This window comes from Nyctereutes procyonoides, unplaced genomic scaffold, assembly GCF_905146905.1.
Source record: "Nyctereutes procyonoides isolate TBG_1078 unplaced genomic scaffold, NYPRO_anot_genome, whole genome shotgun sequence".
NCBI lineage: Eukaryota > Metazoa > Chordata > Mammalia > Carnivora > Canidae > Nyctereutes > Nyctereutes procyonoides.
The window spans coordinates 8,357,288-8,371,190 of record NW_026575044.1 but is presented as its reverse complement, the minus strand read 5'-3'; the positions used below and the strand labels follow the sequence as shown (position 1 = coordinate 8,371,190).

Below are 13,903 nucleotides of genomic sequence, written 5' to 3'. Positions count from 1 at the left end.
AAGTGGGCGAAGTAAGTGATGAAGATTAAGAAATGCACTTGTGATGAGCACAAGGTGTTGTATGGAAGGGCTGAATCACTATACTGCACACCTGGAACTAATATCACACTATATGTTAACTACTTGGAACTTAAGTAGGCTCCACATCTGTCCAAAGTCTGGGGCTGGAACTCAGGACTCTGAGATCAAGACCTGAGCCAAGATCAAGAGTTGGAAGCTCAACTCCCTGAGTCACCCAGGTGCCCCCAACTAACTGGAACTTCAAAAACTTAAAAAAATCCAATTTGACAATTGATGCCTTTTAATTAGTGCTCTGGCCATTTAAATTTAATGAAATTATTGATATTTTTCTATATATCTCTATTTTATTAAATTGTACCCTCTGTTTTTATTCCACTATTTCCCTTTCTGCTTTCTTTTGGATTATTTGAAAAAAAATTTAGTATTCCATTTTAATTTATATATTGGGTTGTTTTTTATTCTATCAGTTAAATTTTGTTAGTGGTTGCTCTAGGGGTTGCAATTTATGCCCTTACTTTTCACCTACTTAGAATTAATACTTTAACATTCTAAGTGCTATAAAGACACATCACTACTCCATAGGTTCCTTTATCCTTCCCCATTATGTTGTAATTGTCCTGTACATCAAGATACATTAAAAGCTCCACCAGAAAATATGTTTTAAATTTTGATTTTGGGCAGCCCGGGTGGCTCCTGCCTTTGGCCCAGGGTGTGATCCTGGAGACCCGGGATTGGGTCCCACATCGGGCTCCCGGTGCATGGAGCCTGCTTCTCCCTCTGCCTATGTCTCTGCCTCTCTCTCTCTCTCTCTGTGTGACTATCATAAATAAATAAAAATTAAAAATAAAATAAATTTTGCTTTTATACATTTTTTGTCATATCTATTTTAAGGAACTTAAGGGGATAAAAATAATCTACTATATTTACTCATATATCTACCATTTCTGTTGTTCTTTATTGATTTCTGATGTTTTAAATTTTCCATTTCATTTCTGCCTGAGCTTCATTAGGCATCTATTTCTTTTAGAACAGATCTGTTGGTAACAATTCTCTTAGTTTTCTTTTTTTTTTCTTAGTTTTCTTTCATCTAAAAATGTCTTTTTCTCCTTAATTCCTGAAAGATATTTTTGTCTAGAAATAGAACTCTAAGTTGATATTTCTTTTCTTTCAGCATTTAACATTGTTTCATTGCCCTCTGTCATCTATGGCTCCAAATGAGAAATCTGCCATCATTTGAATCATTGTTTTCCTATATATGATATGTCATTTTTCTATGGGTGCTTTCCAGTTTTTTTTTTCCTTTAGTTTTTAGTAGTTTGATTGTGAATTTCTTTGCAGTTACCTTGTTTGGAGTTTGCTGAGTTTCATGACCCCATACATTTATATTTTTTGCCAAATACAGGAACCTTCTAACCATTAGTCATTCTACTCTTTTTTTTTCTACATGATACTCTTTCTCCTCTCCTTCTTGAGACTTCAATAATATGAATGTTAGACCTTTTGGTATCAAACCACGGGTCTCTAAGACTTGGTTCAATTTTTAAAAAAGATTTATTTATTTTAGAGAGAGAGAGCACACACAGGGCAGAGGGAGAGGGAGAGAGTGTCTCAGGCAGATGCTGTGCGGAACAGGGAGCCTGACATGAGGCTCGATTTCATGACCCTGAGATTAGACCTGTGCCAAAACCGAGAGTTCGAGACTTGATCAACTGCACCCCCAGGTAATCCAGACTTGGTTGAGTTTGACAATTTTTTCTACTGTTTAGATTGGAAAGTTTCTATTGATGTCACTTGAGTTTTGCTGACTGATTCCTCTATCATATCATTTCCATTTTGCTATTGAGCATGTCTAATAAGTTTTTATTGCAGTTATTCTATTCATATTCTAAAATATCTGGTTTTGATTCTCTAAAATAGTTTTAAGCATTCTTCTTCTCAAGGATAGTTTTACTGAATGTATATAATTTCAGGTTGACAATAATTTTATTTCAGTTGAGTGTTTTACTCTTTTCTGGCTTCCACTGGTCCTAATTATTTTATTGCCTTGCTTATAATTTGTCTTCTCTGAATGGATACTTTTAATATCTTATTAGTCTTTGATACCATGCAATTTGATTATTTTGTGCTAAGTGGGCCATATTTTTTATCATATCAATTGGCATTTCTTAGTACTTCTGGACTGAGGATTGGTATCTTTAAATCTGAAAAATTATCAGTTCTTTCTCATCTCTCTAATCTTTCTTTTTTTCCCCATTAAGCAGATGCGGTTTTTTTACATTTTTAAAATTTAAATTCAATTTGCCAACATGTAGTATAACACCCAGTGCTCATCCCATCAAGTGCCCTCCTCAGTGCCTGTCACCCAGTTACCCCATCCCCCCACCCACCTCCCCTTCTGCAACTCTTTTTTTGTTTCCCAGAGTTAAGAGTCTCTCATGATTTGTCTCCCACTCTAATTTTTCCCACTCAGTTCCCACTCATTATCCTTTTAATTCCTTTCACTATTTCTTATATTCCATGTATGAGTGAAACCATATGATGATTGTCCTTCTCCAACTGACTTATTTCACTCAGCATAATAGCCTCCAGTTCCATCCACATTGAAGCAAATGGTGGGTATTCGTCTCTTCCAATGGCTGAGTAATATTCCATTGTGCGTGTGTGTATATATACATATACATACATACCACATCTTCTTTATCCATTCATCTTTCGATGGACACCGAGGCTCCTTCCACAGTTTGTCTACTGTGGACATTGCTGCTATGAACATTGGGGTGCAGGTATCCCAGCATTTCACTACATCTGTATCTTTGGGGTAAATACCCAATAATGCAATTGCTGGGTCATAGGGTAGCTCTATTTTTAACTTCTTGAGGAACTTTCACACTGTTTTCCAGAGTGGCTGCACCAGCTTGCATTCCCGCAGACAGTACAAGAGGGTTCCCCTTTCTCCACATCCTCTCCAACATTTGTTATTTCCTGTCTTGTTAATTTTCGCCATTCTTACTGGTGTGAGATGGTATCTCGTTGTTTTGATTTGTATTTCCCTGATGGCAAGTGATGCGGGCACTTCCTCATGTGCTTGTTGGCCATGTGTGTCTTCTTTGGGGAAATTTTTGTTCATGTTTTCTGCTCATTTCATGATTGTAATTTTTTGTTTCTTGGGTGTTGAGTTTGATAAGTTCTTTATAAATCTTTGATACTAGTCCTTTATCTGATATGTCATTGGCAAATATCTTCTCCCATTCTGTAGGTTGTCTTTTCGTTTTGTTGGCTGTTTCTTTTGCTAGGCAGAAAGAAGCTTTTTATCTTGATTAAGTCCCAATAATTCATTTTTGCTTTTGTTTCCCTTGCCTTCATAGATGCATCTTGCAAGAAATTACTGTGGCCAAGTTCAAAAAGGGTGTTGCCTGTGTTCTCCTCTAGGATTTTGATGGAATCTTGTCTCACATTTAGATCTTTCAACCATTTTGAGTTGATCTTTGTGTATAGTGTAAGAGAATGGTCTAGTTTTATTCTTCTGCACATGGCTGTCCAATTTTACACCACGTTTTGAAGACACTGTCCCTTTTCCAGTGGATATTCTTTCCTGCTTCATCAAATATTAGTTGACCATAGAGTTGAGGGCCCATTTCTGGGTTCTCTATTTGGTTCCATTGATCTATGTGTCTATTTTTGTGCCAGTACCATCCTGTCTTGATGATCACAGCTTTGTAATACAGCTTGAAATCTGGCATTGTGATGCCCCTGGCATTGTTTTTTTTTTTTTTCAATATTCCTCTGGCTATTTGGGGTCTTTTCTGATTCCATACAAATCTTAAGATTATTTGTTCCAACTCTGTGAAGAAAGTCCATGGTATTTTGATAAGGATTGCATGGAACATGTACATTGCCATGGTAGCATAGACACTTTGACAATATTTATTCTTCCAATCCATGAGCATGGAATGTTTTTCCATCTCTTTGTGTCTTCCTCAATTTCTTTCAGAAGTGTTCTGTAGTTTTGAGGGTATAGATCCTTTACCTCTTTGGTTAGGTTTATTCCTAGGTATCTTATGCTTTTGGGTGGTGCAGTTGTAAATGGGATTGACTCCTTAATTTCTCTTTTTTCCATCTCATTGTTAGTGTATAGAAATGCCACTGATTTCTGGGCATTGATTTTGTATCCTGCCACATTGCTGAATTGCTGTATGAGTTCTAGCAATCTTGGGGTGGAGTCTTTTGGGTTTTCTATGTACAGTATCATTTCATCTGCAAAGAGAGAGAGTTGGACTTCTTCTCTGCCAATTGGGATGCCTTTTTTTCTTCTTTTTGTTGTCTGATTGCTGAGGCTAGGACTTCTAGTACTATGTTGAATAATAGTGTGAGAGAATGGACATCACTGTTTTGTTCCTGATCTTAGAGGAGAGGATCTCAATGTTTCCTCATTGAGAATGATATTCACTATGGGCTTTTCATAAATGGCTTTTAAGACACTGAGGAATGTTCCCTCTATTCCTACACTTTGAAAAGTTTTAATCAGGAATGGATGCTGTATTTTGTCAAATGCTTTCTCTGCATCTATTGAGAGGATCATATGGTTCTTGTTTTTTCTCCTGTTGATGTGACCTATCACGTTGATTATTTTATGAGTGTTGAACCACCCTTGCATCCTGGGGATAAATCCCACTTGGTCATGGTGAATAATCCTCTTAATGTATTGTTGGGATTCTATTGGCTAGTATCTTGGTGAGAATTTTTGCATCCATGTTCATTAGGGGTATTGGCCTACAACTATCCTTTTTGGTGGGGTCTTTGTCTGGTTTTGGAATCAAGGTAATGCTGGCCTCATAAAACGAGTTTGGAAGTATTCCCTCCCTTTCTATCCTTCAAAACAGTTTTAGTAGAATAGGTATTATTTCTTCTTTAAATGTTTTATAGAATTCCCCTGGGAAACCAACTGTCTCTGGACTTTTGTGGCTTGGGAGGTTTTTGTTGACTGCTTCAATTTCCTCACTGGTTATTAGCCTGTTCAGGTTTTCTGTTTCTTCCTGTTTCAGTTTTGGTAATTTGTGGGTTTCCAGAAATGCATGCATTTCTAGATTGCCTAATTTGTTGGCATATAGGCTTGTATTGTGATATATTTCCCTCTTAGGACTGCTTTTGTTGTATCCCAAAGATTTTGAGCAGTTGTATTTTCATTTTCATTAGTTTCCATGAATCTTTTTAATTCTTCTCTAATTTCCTGGCTGACCCATTCATCTTTTAGTAAGATGCTCTTTAACCTCCATGTGTTTGAGTTTCTTCCAAATTTCTTCTTGTGATTGAGTTCTAGTTTCAAAGCATTGTGGTCTGAAAATATGCAGGGGACAATCCCAGTCTTTTGGTATCAGTTGAGATCTGATTTGTGACCCAGTATGTGGTCTATTCTGGGGAAAGTCCAATTTGCACTTGAGAAGGATGTGTATTCAGTTGCATTTGGATGGAATGTTCTGCATATTTCTGTGAAATGTATTTGGTCCAGTTCATCATTCAAGGCCCTTGTTTCTTTAGTGATGTTCTGCTTAGAAAATCTGTCATTTGCTGAAAGTGCCATTTTGAAGTCTCCTACTATTAATATATTATTATATAAGTATCTCTTTACTTTGGTTATTAATTGATTGATATACTTAGCAGCTCCCACATTAGGGGCATAAATATTCATGATTGTTAGGTCTTCTTGTTGGATAGACCCTTTAAGTATGATATAGTGTACCTCTTTATCTCTTACTACAGTCTTTGGTATAAGCTCTAATTTATCTGATATGAGAATTGCTACCTCAGCTTTCTTTTGAGTACTATTTGAATGGTAAATGGTTCTCTACCCCTTCATTTTCAGGCTGGAGGTGTCCTTAGGTCTAAAATGAGTCTCTTGTAGACAACATGTAGATGGTTCTTGCTTTTTTATCCAGTCTGATACCCTATATCTTTTGATGAGATCATTTAGCCCATTCATGTTCAGAGTAATTATTGAAAGATATGAATTTAGTGTCATCGTATTACCTATTCAGTCCCTGTTTTTGTGGATTGTTTCTTTGAGCTCCCTATTTCTTTTAGAGGATCCCTCTTAATATTTCTTGCAGAGCCAGTTTGGTGGTTACATATTCTTTCAGTTTCTGACTATCGTGGAAGCTCTTTATCATTCTTTCTACTCTGAATGACAGCCTTGCTGGATAAAGTATTCTTGGCTGCATGTTTTTCTCATTTTGTACCCTGTATATATCATGCTATCCCTTTCTGGCCTGCTAGGTCTCTGTGGAGAGGTCTGCTATTGATCTGACATTTCTCCCCATATAAGTTAAGAATCTCTTGTCTCAAGCTGCTTTAAGAATTTTCTCTTTATCTTTGAAATTTGCAAATTTCACTATTAAATGTCCAGGTGTTGAATGGTTTTTACTGATTTTTTTTGGGGGGGGGTCCTCTATATCTCTTGGATCTGAATTCCTGTTTCCTTCCCCAGATTAGGGAAGTTCTCAGCTATTATTTATTGAAACATACTTTGTGGTTCTCTCTCTCTCTCTCAGCCTCTTCTGGAATCCCAGTTAGGCATATATTCTTCCTTCTCAAGCTATCATTTATTTCCCTAAGCCTTTCCTCATGGGCTCTTAGTTGTTTTTCTTTTTCCCTCAGCTTCCTTCCTTTCTATCAACTTGTCCTCTATGTCACTCTTCCACTTCATTAACCCTAGCAGTTAGAGCATCCAGTTTGGGTTGCATCTCAGTTAATCTATTTTTAATTTCAGCCTGTTTAGATATCAATTCTGCAGTAATAAAGTCTCTAGAGTCCTTTATGCTTTTTTCCAGAGCCACCAGTAACTTTATAACTGTACTTCTGAATTGAATTTCTGACATCGTATTTAAATCCAGATTCTGTAACTCTGTGGCAGAGAGTATTGCTTCTAGTTCTTTCTTTTGTGGTGAATTCTTCCTTATAGTCATTTTGTACCGTGCAGAGTGGCTGTATGAGTGGGCTGAATCAAAACTATCAACCATGACCTAAGTAAAATATACCATAGATGATTGTGAAGAGGTCAGAGACCAGAAAATAAAAGAAAAACAAGAACAGAACAAAATAAAACAAGTGAAAAAACAACTTTTAAAACAAAGTAGTAAAAATAAAAAAAACAAAAAACAAAAACAAAATAAAAAAAATAAAAGAGAAAAGAGAAAAGGGGGGGAGGGGATGGCGGTGGCGAGGAAGTGGTAGTGGAGAGAGAATGTAGTCTCCTTGAGGTGTCCTAGAGGGTGATCCTCTTGTTCTGAGTGTATTTTGTTCTGTATGTTAGAAGATGCTCAATCCCAAATTTATATAAGCCAGCAATACTTATATAAAGACCCAACATGACCACAAAAACAGAAACAAGATAAAAGAGGGGGGCAGAATGGGAAGGAAGAGAGAACTCTCAGAATGAACTAACATGGTGTTCCATTTGCTTCTGGGTGAATTTGGTAGTGCGTTACAAGGTACTAACTTCCACCTTGTAAAACAAAATGAGACAGAGAAAACAAAAAGCAAATACCCATATCTCATGTATCTACCAAAATTAAATTGAATACACTGAAGGGAATCCAGAAGTGAAAAATATATCTAAGACATGTAATTGTAGAAATATGAAAGTCAAAAAGGAAAAAAACTTAAAAATGAGTAGTTGGTAGTTAAGGTGGGAAAAGAAAAAATATTGGAAATTTTTAGCCTGATATAAAAACAAGTTGTAATGAAAAAAAAAAGGACCCTCTAGTTCTTTTTTTAAAGATTTTATTTATTTATTCATGAGAGACAGAGAGAGAGAGAGAGGCAGAGACACAGGCAGAGGGAAAAGCAGGCTCCATGCAGGGTGCCCAACGTGGGACTCCATCCCTGGTCTCCAGGATCACGCCCTGGGCTGAAGGCAGCTCTAAATGGCTGAGCCATGCCGGCTGCCCAACCCTCTAGTTCTATATACTATTTTCACTCAGTCCTGGAGCTTTCCAGTGCTGCTTGTTTAGTAAACTTCCATTTCCCTTTTCTTCCAGCATTTATTCTGGGGGAGGGGTCTGCTGCACTGATTCTTAGGTGTTTGTGCCTGGGCAGAATTGTCCAGCCCCTTGCCTAGTGCTTGGCTCAGTATGAGCTATTTATCCTGTGAGACCTTTGTTCCCTAGAGGCCCCACCTCTCCCAGGTACAATGTGGAACAAAGAGGAAAGAAAAAAAAAGGCCATGGTCAGATTTCCAGCTCTGGAGTCAAGATCTCCAGGAGTAACTAACCAGTCTCCCAGTCTACACAGGGCTACATGCTCCTGGGGCAGGCCTGGTGCACTGATCCACTGATCTGCACAATTTGCGGGGCACCCAGCAGCAGGAAAGGTCTCACTTTCCTGTACCCTCCCCACTTCTGGTCCCAGGGGGAATGGAGGATCTCCAGCTTTGTCCTCTGGCACCCTAGGATCCAGAACCCTGTGCCGCTGGACCCACACTCCCAGGGACTGCCTCTCCCGAAGGGAATGGAGGACAGCCACCTCCATCTGTTGCCAGGCTCTAAAGTAACAGCAGCTCCAGAGCCAGCCCCTGTAACTGGCGGGCTTCTCCCAAATGCCCTGGAGGGCTGTGGCGCTCTAGCCCTTTACCGAGGGGGACCGGTGAGCTATCCCCCAGGCACCCCTCCTCTTATAGTGACTCCGGGAATCTTGATGCTTTGGCCCCTCCTGCGATTCTGCCCAATTTCCCTGCTAAGCCCTTTTCCATCAGGGAAAACTCAGGCATGGATTTTTAAAATTCCCACTTCTCCAGGGCTGTGCTTTTGGGCCCTGGAGGCATTTGCTGCTCTGCTTTAGCCCTGCTAGTCATGGTTCCCCCACTTTAGTTCTTTTTTTTTTTTTTTTTAAATTTTTATTTATTTATGATAGTCACAGAGAGAGAAAGAGAGAGGCAGAGACACAGGTAGAGGGAGAAGCAGGCTCCATGCACTGGGAGCCCGATGTGGGATTCGATCCCGGGTCTCCAGGATCACGCCCTGGGCCAAAGGCAGGCGCCAAACCGCTGCGCCACCCAGGGATCCCCCACTTTAGTTCTTTTTAATTGTTTTCACCTTCATACCTTATTAGTAGTGAATACATTTCTTTCTGTAGCATTCCAGCTGTTCTCTCTTTACATCTCAGGTCAAATTCATAGGTGTTCAGGATGTTTTAAAAGTTATCTAGGTAAGTTTGTGGGACCAGATGAGCTGAGGACCCCTACTCTTCTGCCATCTTGCCCCTCCCATTCTAAACTTTATTTTGGAATTCTGATTAGACATCTTGGATTTTCTCCACTGAATTTTACATTTCAGTTTTCATTAGTTTTACCAAAGCTTATTACATAAAATTTAATATTTTAGCATTTATTTTTACATATTAAAAATTTTGAAATACAATCCACATACAGAAAATGGATTGAATAGAAAAATATATAACTGGAAGATTTGTGACAAAACAGAGGTCTGTGTAATGACCTTAGAGATTTAGAAGTGGAATATCATCAGAACTCCTGAATGCCACCCATGCGCTCTCAGAGTCACTATGTTTTTCCTTTCCGGGATAATCACTATCCTAAATCTTAGAGTAATGAGTTTCTTGCTTTTATTTTTACTAATTGCCTTGCCATTTGGTAGATTCCTTTCTCCTTATGTCTTCCATTTATTTAAATCTATTAAAGATATTTTATATTTTGTCAACTTTAATACCTGATGTCCTTGCAGGAATGATTCTATTCTTTATTGTTTCTCCTGACTCCCATGGCATCTTGTTTCTTTGTGTGTTTTGTCATTTTTTACTGTAAGGTCAATTTTTTTCAGAATGTTATCTGTGGAAAATTTTCAAAGCCTGACTTGAGGCTTAATTTCTCCAGAAATTGTTGTGTTTACTTCTGCTTGGTGCTAGCCTTAATGTTTTTTGAACTACGCAGGTGCTGGGACTCTGGGCCCCAAAGCCCATGTGAGTCAGTTCCTGATGACAAATGTTATTTTATTTTATTTTTTAAAAAGATTTTCTTTATTGGAGTTCAATTTGCCAACATATAACATAACACCCAGTGCTCATCCCGCCAAGTGCCCCCCTCAGTGCCCATCACCCAGTCACCCCATCCCCCGCCCACCTCCCCTTCCAATACCCCTTGTTCATTTCCCAGAGTTAGGTGTCTCTCATGTTTTGTCACCCTCTCTGATATTTTCACTCATTTTCTCTCCTTTCCCTTTATTCCCTTTCACTAATTTTTATATTCCCCAAATGAATGAGACCATATAATGTTTGTCCTTTTCTGATTGACTTATTTCACTCAGCATAATACCCTCCAGGTCCATCCACGTCGAAGCAAATGGTGGGTATTTGTAGTTTCTAATGGCTGAGTAATATTCCATGTATATATAGACCACATCTTCTTTATCCATTCATCTTTTGATGGATTCTGAAGCTCCTTCCACAGTTTGGCTATTGTGGACATTGCTGCTATAAACATCGGGGTGCAGGTGTCCCGGTGTTTCATTGCATCTGTATCTTTGGGGTAAATCCCCAGCAGCGCAATTGCTGGGTCACCTGATGACAAATTTTAAAGACAGACTTTTCTCTCCTTTGAAGAGCTAAAGCTCACATAGATTTCATTATTTTGGAAAATTTTTGAAGGTTCTTGTTTTATGAAAAAATGATTATCAGATGTCCTACCTTGCACAGGCCCAAGGCCTCGTGTTCAAGTACCAGAGATCTAAATATCTAAATTAGTATATGTGCTTACAGAAGGTGAGATGTTAGAATTGGCTTATGCCTCTGGATTAGTGATCTAGGACTACCCCATTTCTCTCAGGATTTCCCCTACTTCCATATAATCCAGCTATATTCTTAAAAAAAGTTTTAAAATTTTTACACAGCATTTTAGGTATTTTGTAACATAATAGCTTTAGGATACCTTATTTACTATATTGTCAAAAGAGGAGTTAATTCATTTTTGAAAGTACACAGTCTTTGGGGGAAATAATTTTTTGGACCTTTTGCCCATGTCAAGGTAAAACAAAACTGTGATAATATGGCTAACTTATTCTTCATAATAATATACAAGATTTGTTTTATTCTCTTTTGTTGGAAGTGTATCTCTATAAAGAGGCCTCTGAAAAGTTAGGTTAGGAAAATGGACTTATTTATAACCATAAATTAAATAACTCTGCAAAAGCTGCATAGTATAGTATCTTATATATCACTGAATTTCATAACACAGTAGGGACGCCTGGGTGGCTCAGCAGTTAAGCGTCTGACTTCGGCTCAGGTTGTGATCCTGGAGTTCCGGGATTGAGTCCCGTGTTGGGCTCCCTACATGGAGCCTGCTTCTCCCTCTGCCTATGTCTCTGCCTTTCTCTGTATGTCTCTCATGAATAAAATCTTTAAAAAATAATACAGTAAATCTATCTAAATGTGTAAGTGTAATATACATAATATTTTACTGACCTTTAATAAATAGTTGATCCAACACCATTTTCTTGATGTAATGCCAATAATTCCACTATTGGGGAGATTTTCACTTATTCCCAGTCTTTTGAACTCAGTAAAACTCTTTATGTAAAGAACACCATTTATTAGGAAAAATATTCCATCCCGTGATAGGTTCACATCAGATATGCTGTGTCTTTCATCCTCAGTCAAAATGTTTGGAGGTACTCTGATTCTGGTCCAAGTACGGAATGAATCATTTGTTTGAAAGGTTTCCATATCCGCTACCACAACAATATAAGAAGGAACACAAGCAATCCAGGTTGCCATTAACTGACTACCAGCTGGTGAAGAGATCGGTAAAAATCCAGGAATCTCAGGTATTGTCAACAAAGGAAAGGTCTGCAGGAAAAGAAAATCTGCAATAAAGCAATCTTGAAAAGCCACTTGATTTCCTTTAATCTCCTTTAGCACATCTTCTGACGTCATTGGTACCAAAATACGCCAGGTCCTAAGAAAAAAAACAGAAAACATAAAAATAAAATGGTCTCTCTCTCTTCTCTCCTCCATCTTGTACATTGTTGACATTTATTATCTTTAAAATTTTTTTTATTTTTATCAACATGAATCTGGGTTAAATTAAGTAGCACTAAAACGCTACCTCTGCCCCATTTCTCCTCATTCTTCACTCTTGTTCCCAAAGGAAAACAATCTTGACTCTTACACCTTTTTCATCTGCATTGTGTCTCCAAATTCTTATGCTTCTCTCTTAATATATAATTTTTACATATTATCTATTGGCTTCTTATATGACAGATGAAAATGTATTTCTCATAAAAATATAACTACCAATACATCTCTTCTCCCAGTATCACAGCATTTAGCTAAATCTATAGTGTTTATATTGTTTTACTATGTGAATATTGTTTACTACTGTGTCAGTTATTTTGCTATAATTACATTTTCTTTTTTCTATTTTCTTTTTTAAAGATTTTATTTATTTACTCATGAGAGACAGAGAAAGAAAGAAGCAGAGACACAGGCAGAGGGAGAAGCAGGCTCCATGCAGGGAGCCCCACGTGGGACTTGATCCCTGGTCTCCAGGATCACACCCTGGCCTGAAGGCGGCGCTAAACCGCTGAGCCACCCGGGCTGCCCCATACATTTTCATATATACATATATATTCATATTTCTTCTAGAGTTCATCATTATTTCATTTTGAAAATCCGTTGTTTCCTAAGTGTTCCAAAAGATAATGTGGTGGCCCATAATTTTTTCCATGTTTTAAATGCAGAGGTAATCTAGTACTTGTTTTACTTCATTACTTTTTGGGCTAAAGGCATCATTCACTGGATCCAGAACTTTGATCTTTCTTGTTTTGCTAAAGTACATTCTTCAGTACCTCTCTGTGAAAGTATATATGAACATAAATTTTTGAGACCCTGAATATCTGAAAATATTTCACACACCTGCTGGATAAATTCGCTAGGCAGAGAATTCAGAAATAATATATCCCCTTTTTTCTTAGTATTCTAAAATTTGACAGGGTTAAATTTATCTTTTAAGTGGATATACAGAGGAATTCATGAAAATAAGCATTCTCCCATGTATCTTGGAAACTATGAAAAATTCTAGGGAGTTTCTCATCAGGGCAGTCTAGGAGACATCAGGTTGTAGATGTTCAGTAAATGTCTCCTGAGTTTCCTATTTCCTCAATGTATACATACTTGGGTGACGGCATTTTGCCCACTCAGAATGTGGTCCTGGCAGGGCAGGGGGACCCATGTTGGGGCAGTTGTAGGGTTGTCACCACACCTCTATACCCTAAACCATGCCACCATGAAACTCAATGCAATTACTGCTTTATGCAAGCCACACTACTGACTCTATAACATCGGTTTCAAGTACAACTTCTACAATCATCAGTACCATTTTTTTACACTGTCCACTGGCTATATGATAATCTCATATATGTGTAGCCACATTATAATGAGGTATTGGTGACTCTTCTTTTTGGATGGAGATCTATTTATCTACAAGGCCTAGAAAGGAGCCAGCACTCAAGGCCTGGTCAGGGCATACTGACCATTTCAATATTCCATGTCTATCATTTTGGTTTCAAGTGTTGATTTTTTTTAATGATTATACACTTTTCAAAATTATTTTCTTGGGAAGCCTGGGTGGCTCAGCGGTTGAGTGTCTGCCTTTGGCTCAGGGTGTGCTCCTGGGTCTGGGGATCGAGTCCCTCATAGGGCTCCCTGTGAGGAGCCTGCTTCTCCCTCTGCCTACATTTCTGCCTCTCCTTCTGTGTCTCTCATGAGTAAATAAAATCTTTAAAAAATTATTTTCTTACTTCTTTCCCATTTTATAACATCTTAGTTTTCTTTTACATATATCTTTTCTTATTTCTGTGAAGATGTTATTTATGCTTTT

At 38.0% G+C, this 13,903-nt stretch overlaps 1 protein-coding gene across 1 annotated transcript in view; it reads right to left on the bottom strand.

The window, feature by feature from the left end:
• The window catches only part of CATSPERE (catsper channel auxiliary subunit epsilon), a 177,755-nt gene that overhangs the window by 75,439 nt on the left and 88,413 nt on the right, over positions 1-13,903 (bottom strand). Inside the window, exon 8 of the mRNA XM_055324355.1 lies at positions 11,488-11,980. Coding sequence (XP_055180330.1) covers positions 11,488-11,980 — 493 coding nt within the window. The remainder of the gene's footprint in view (positions 1-11,487; positions 11,981-13,903) is intronic.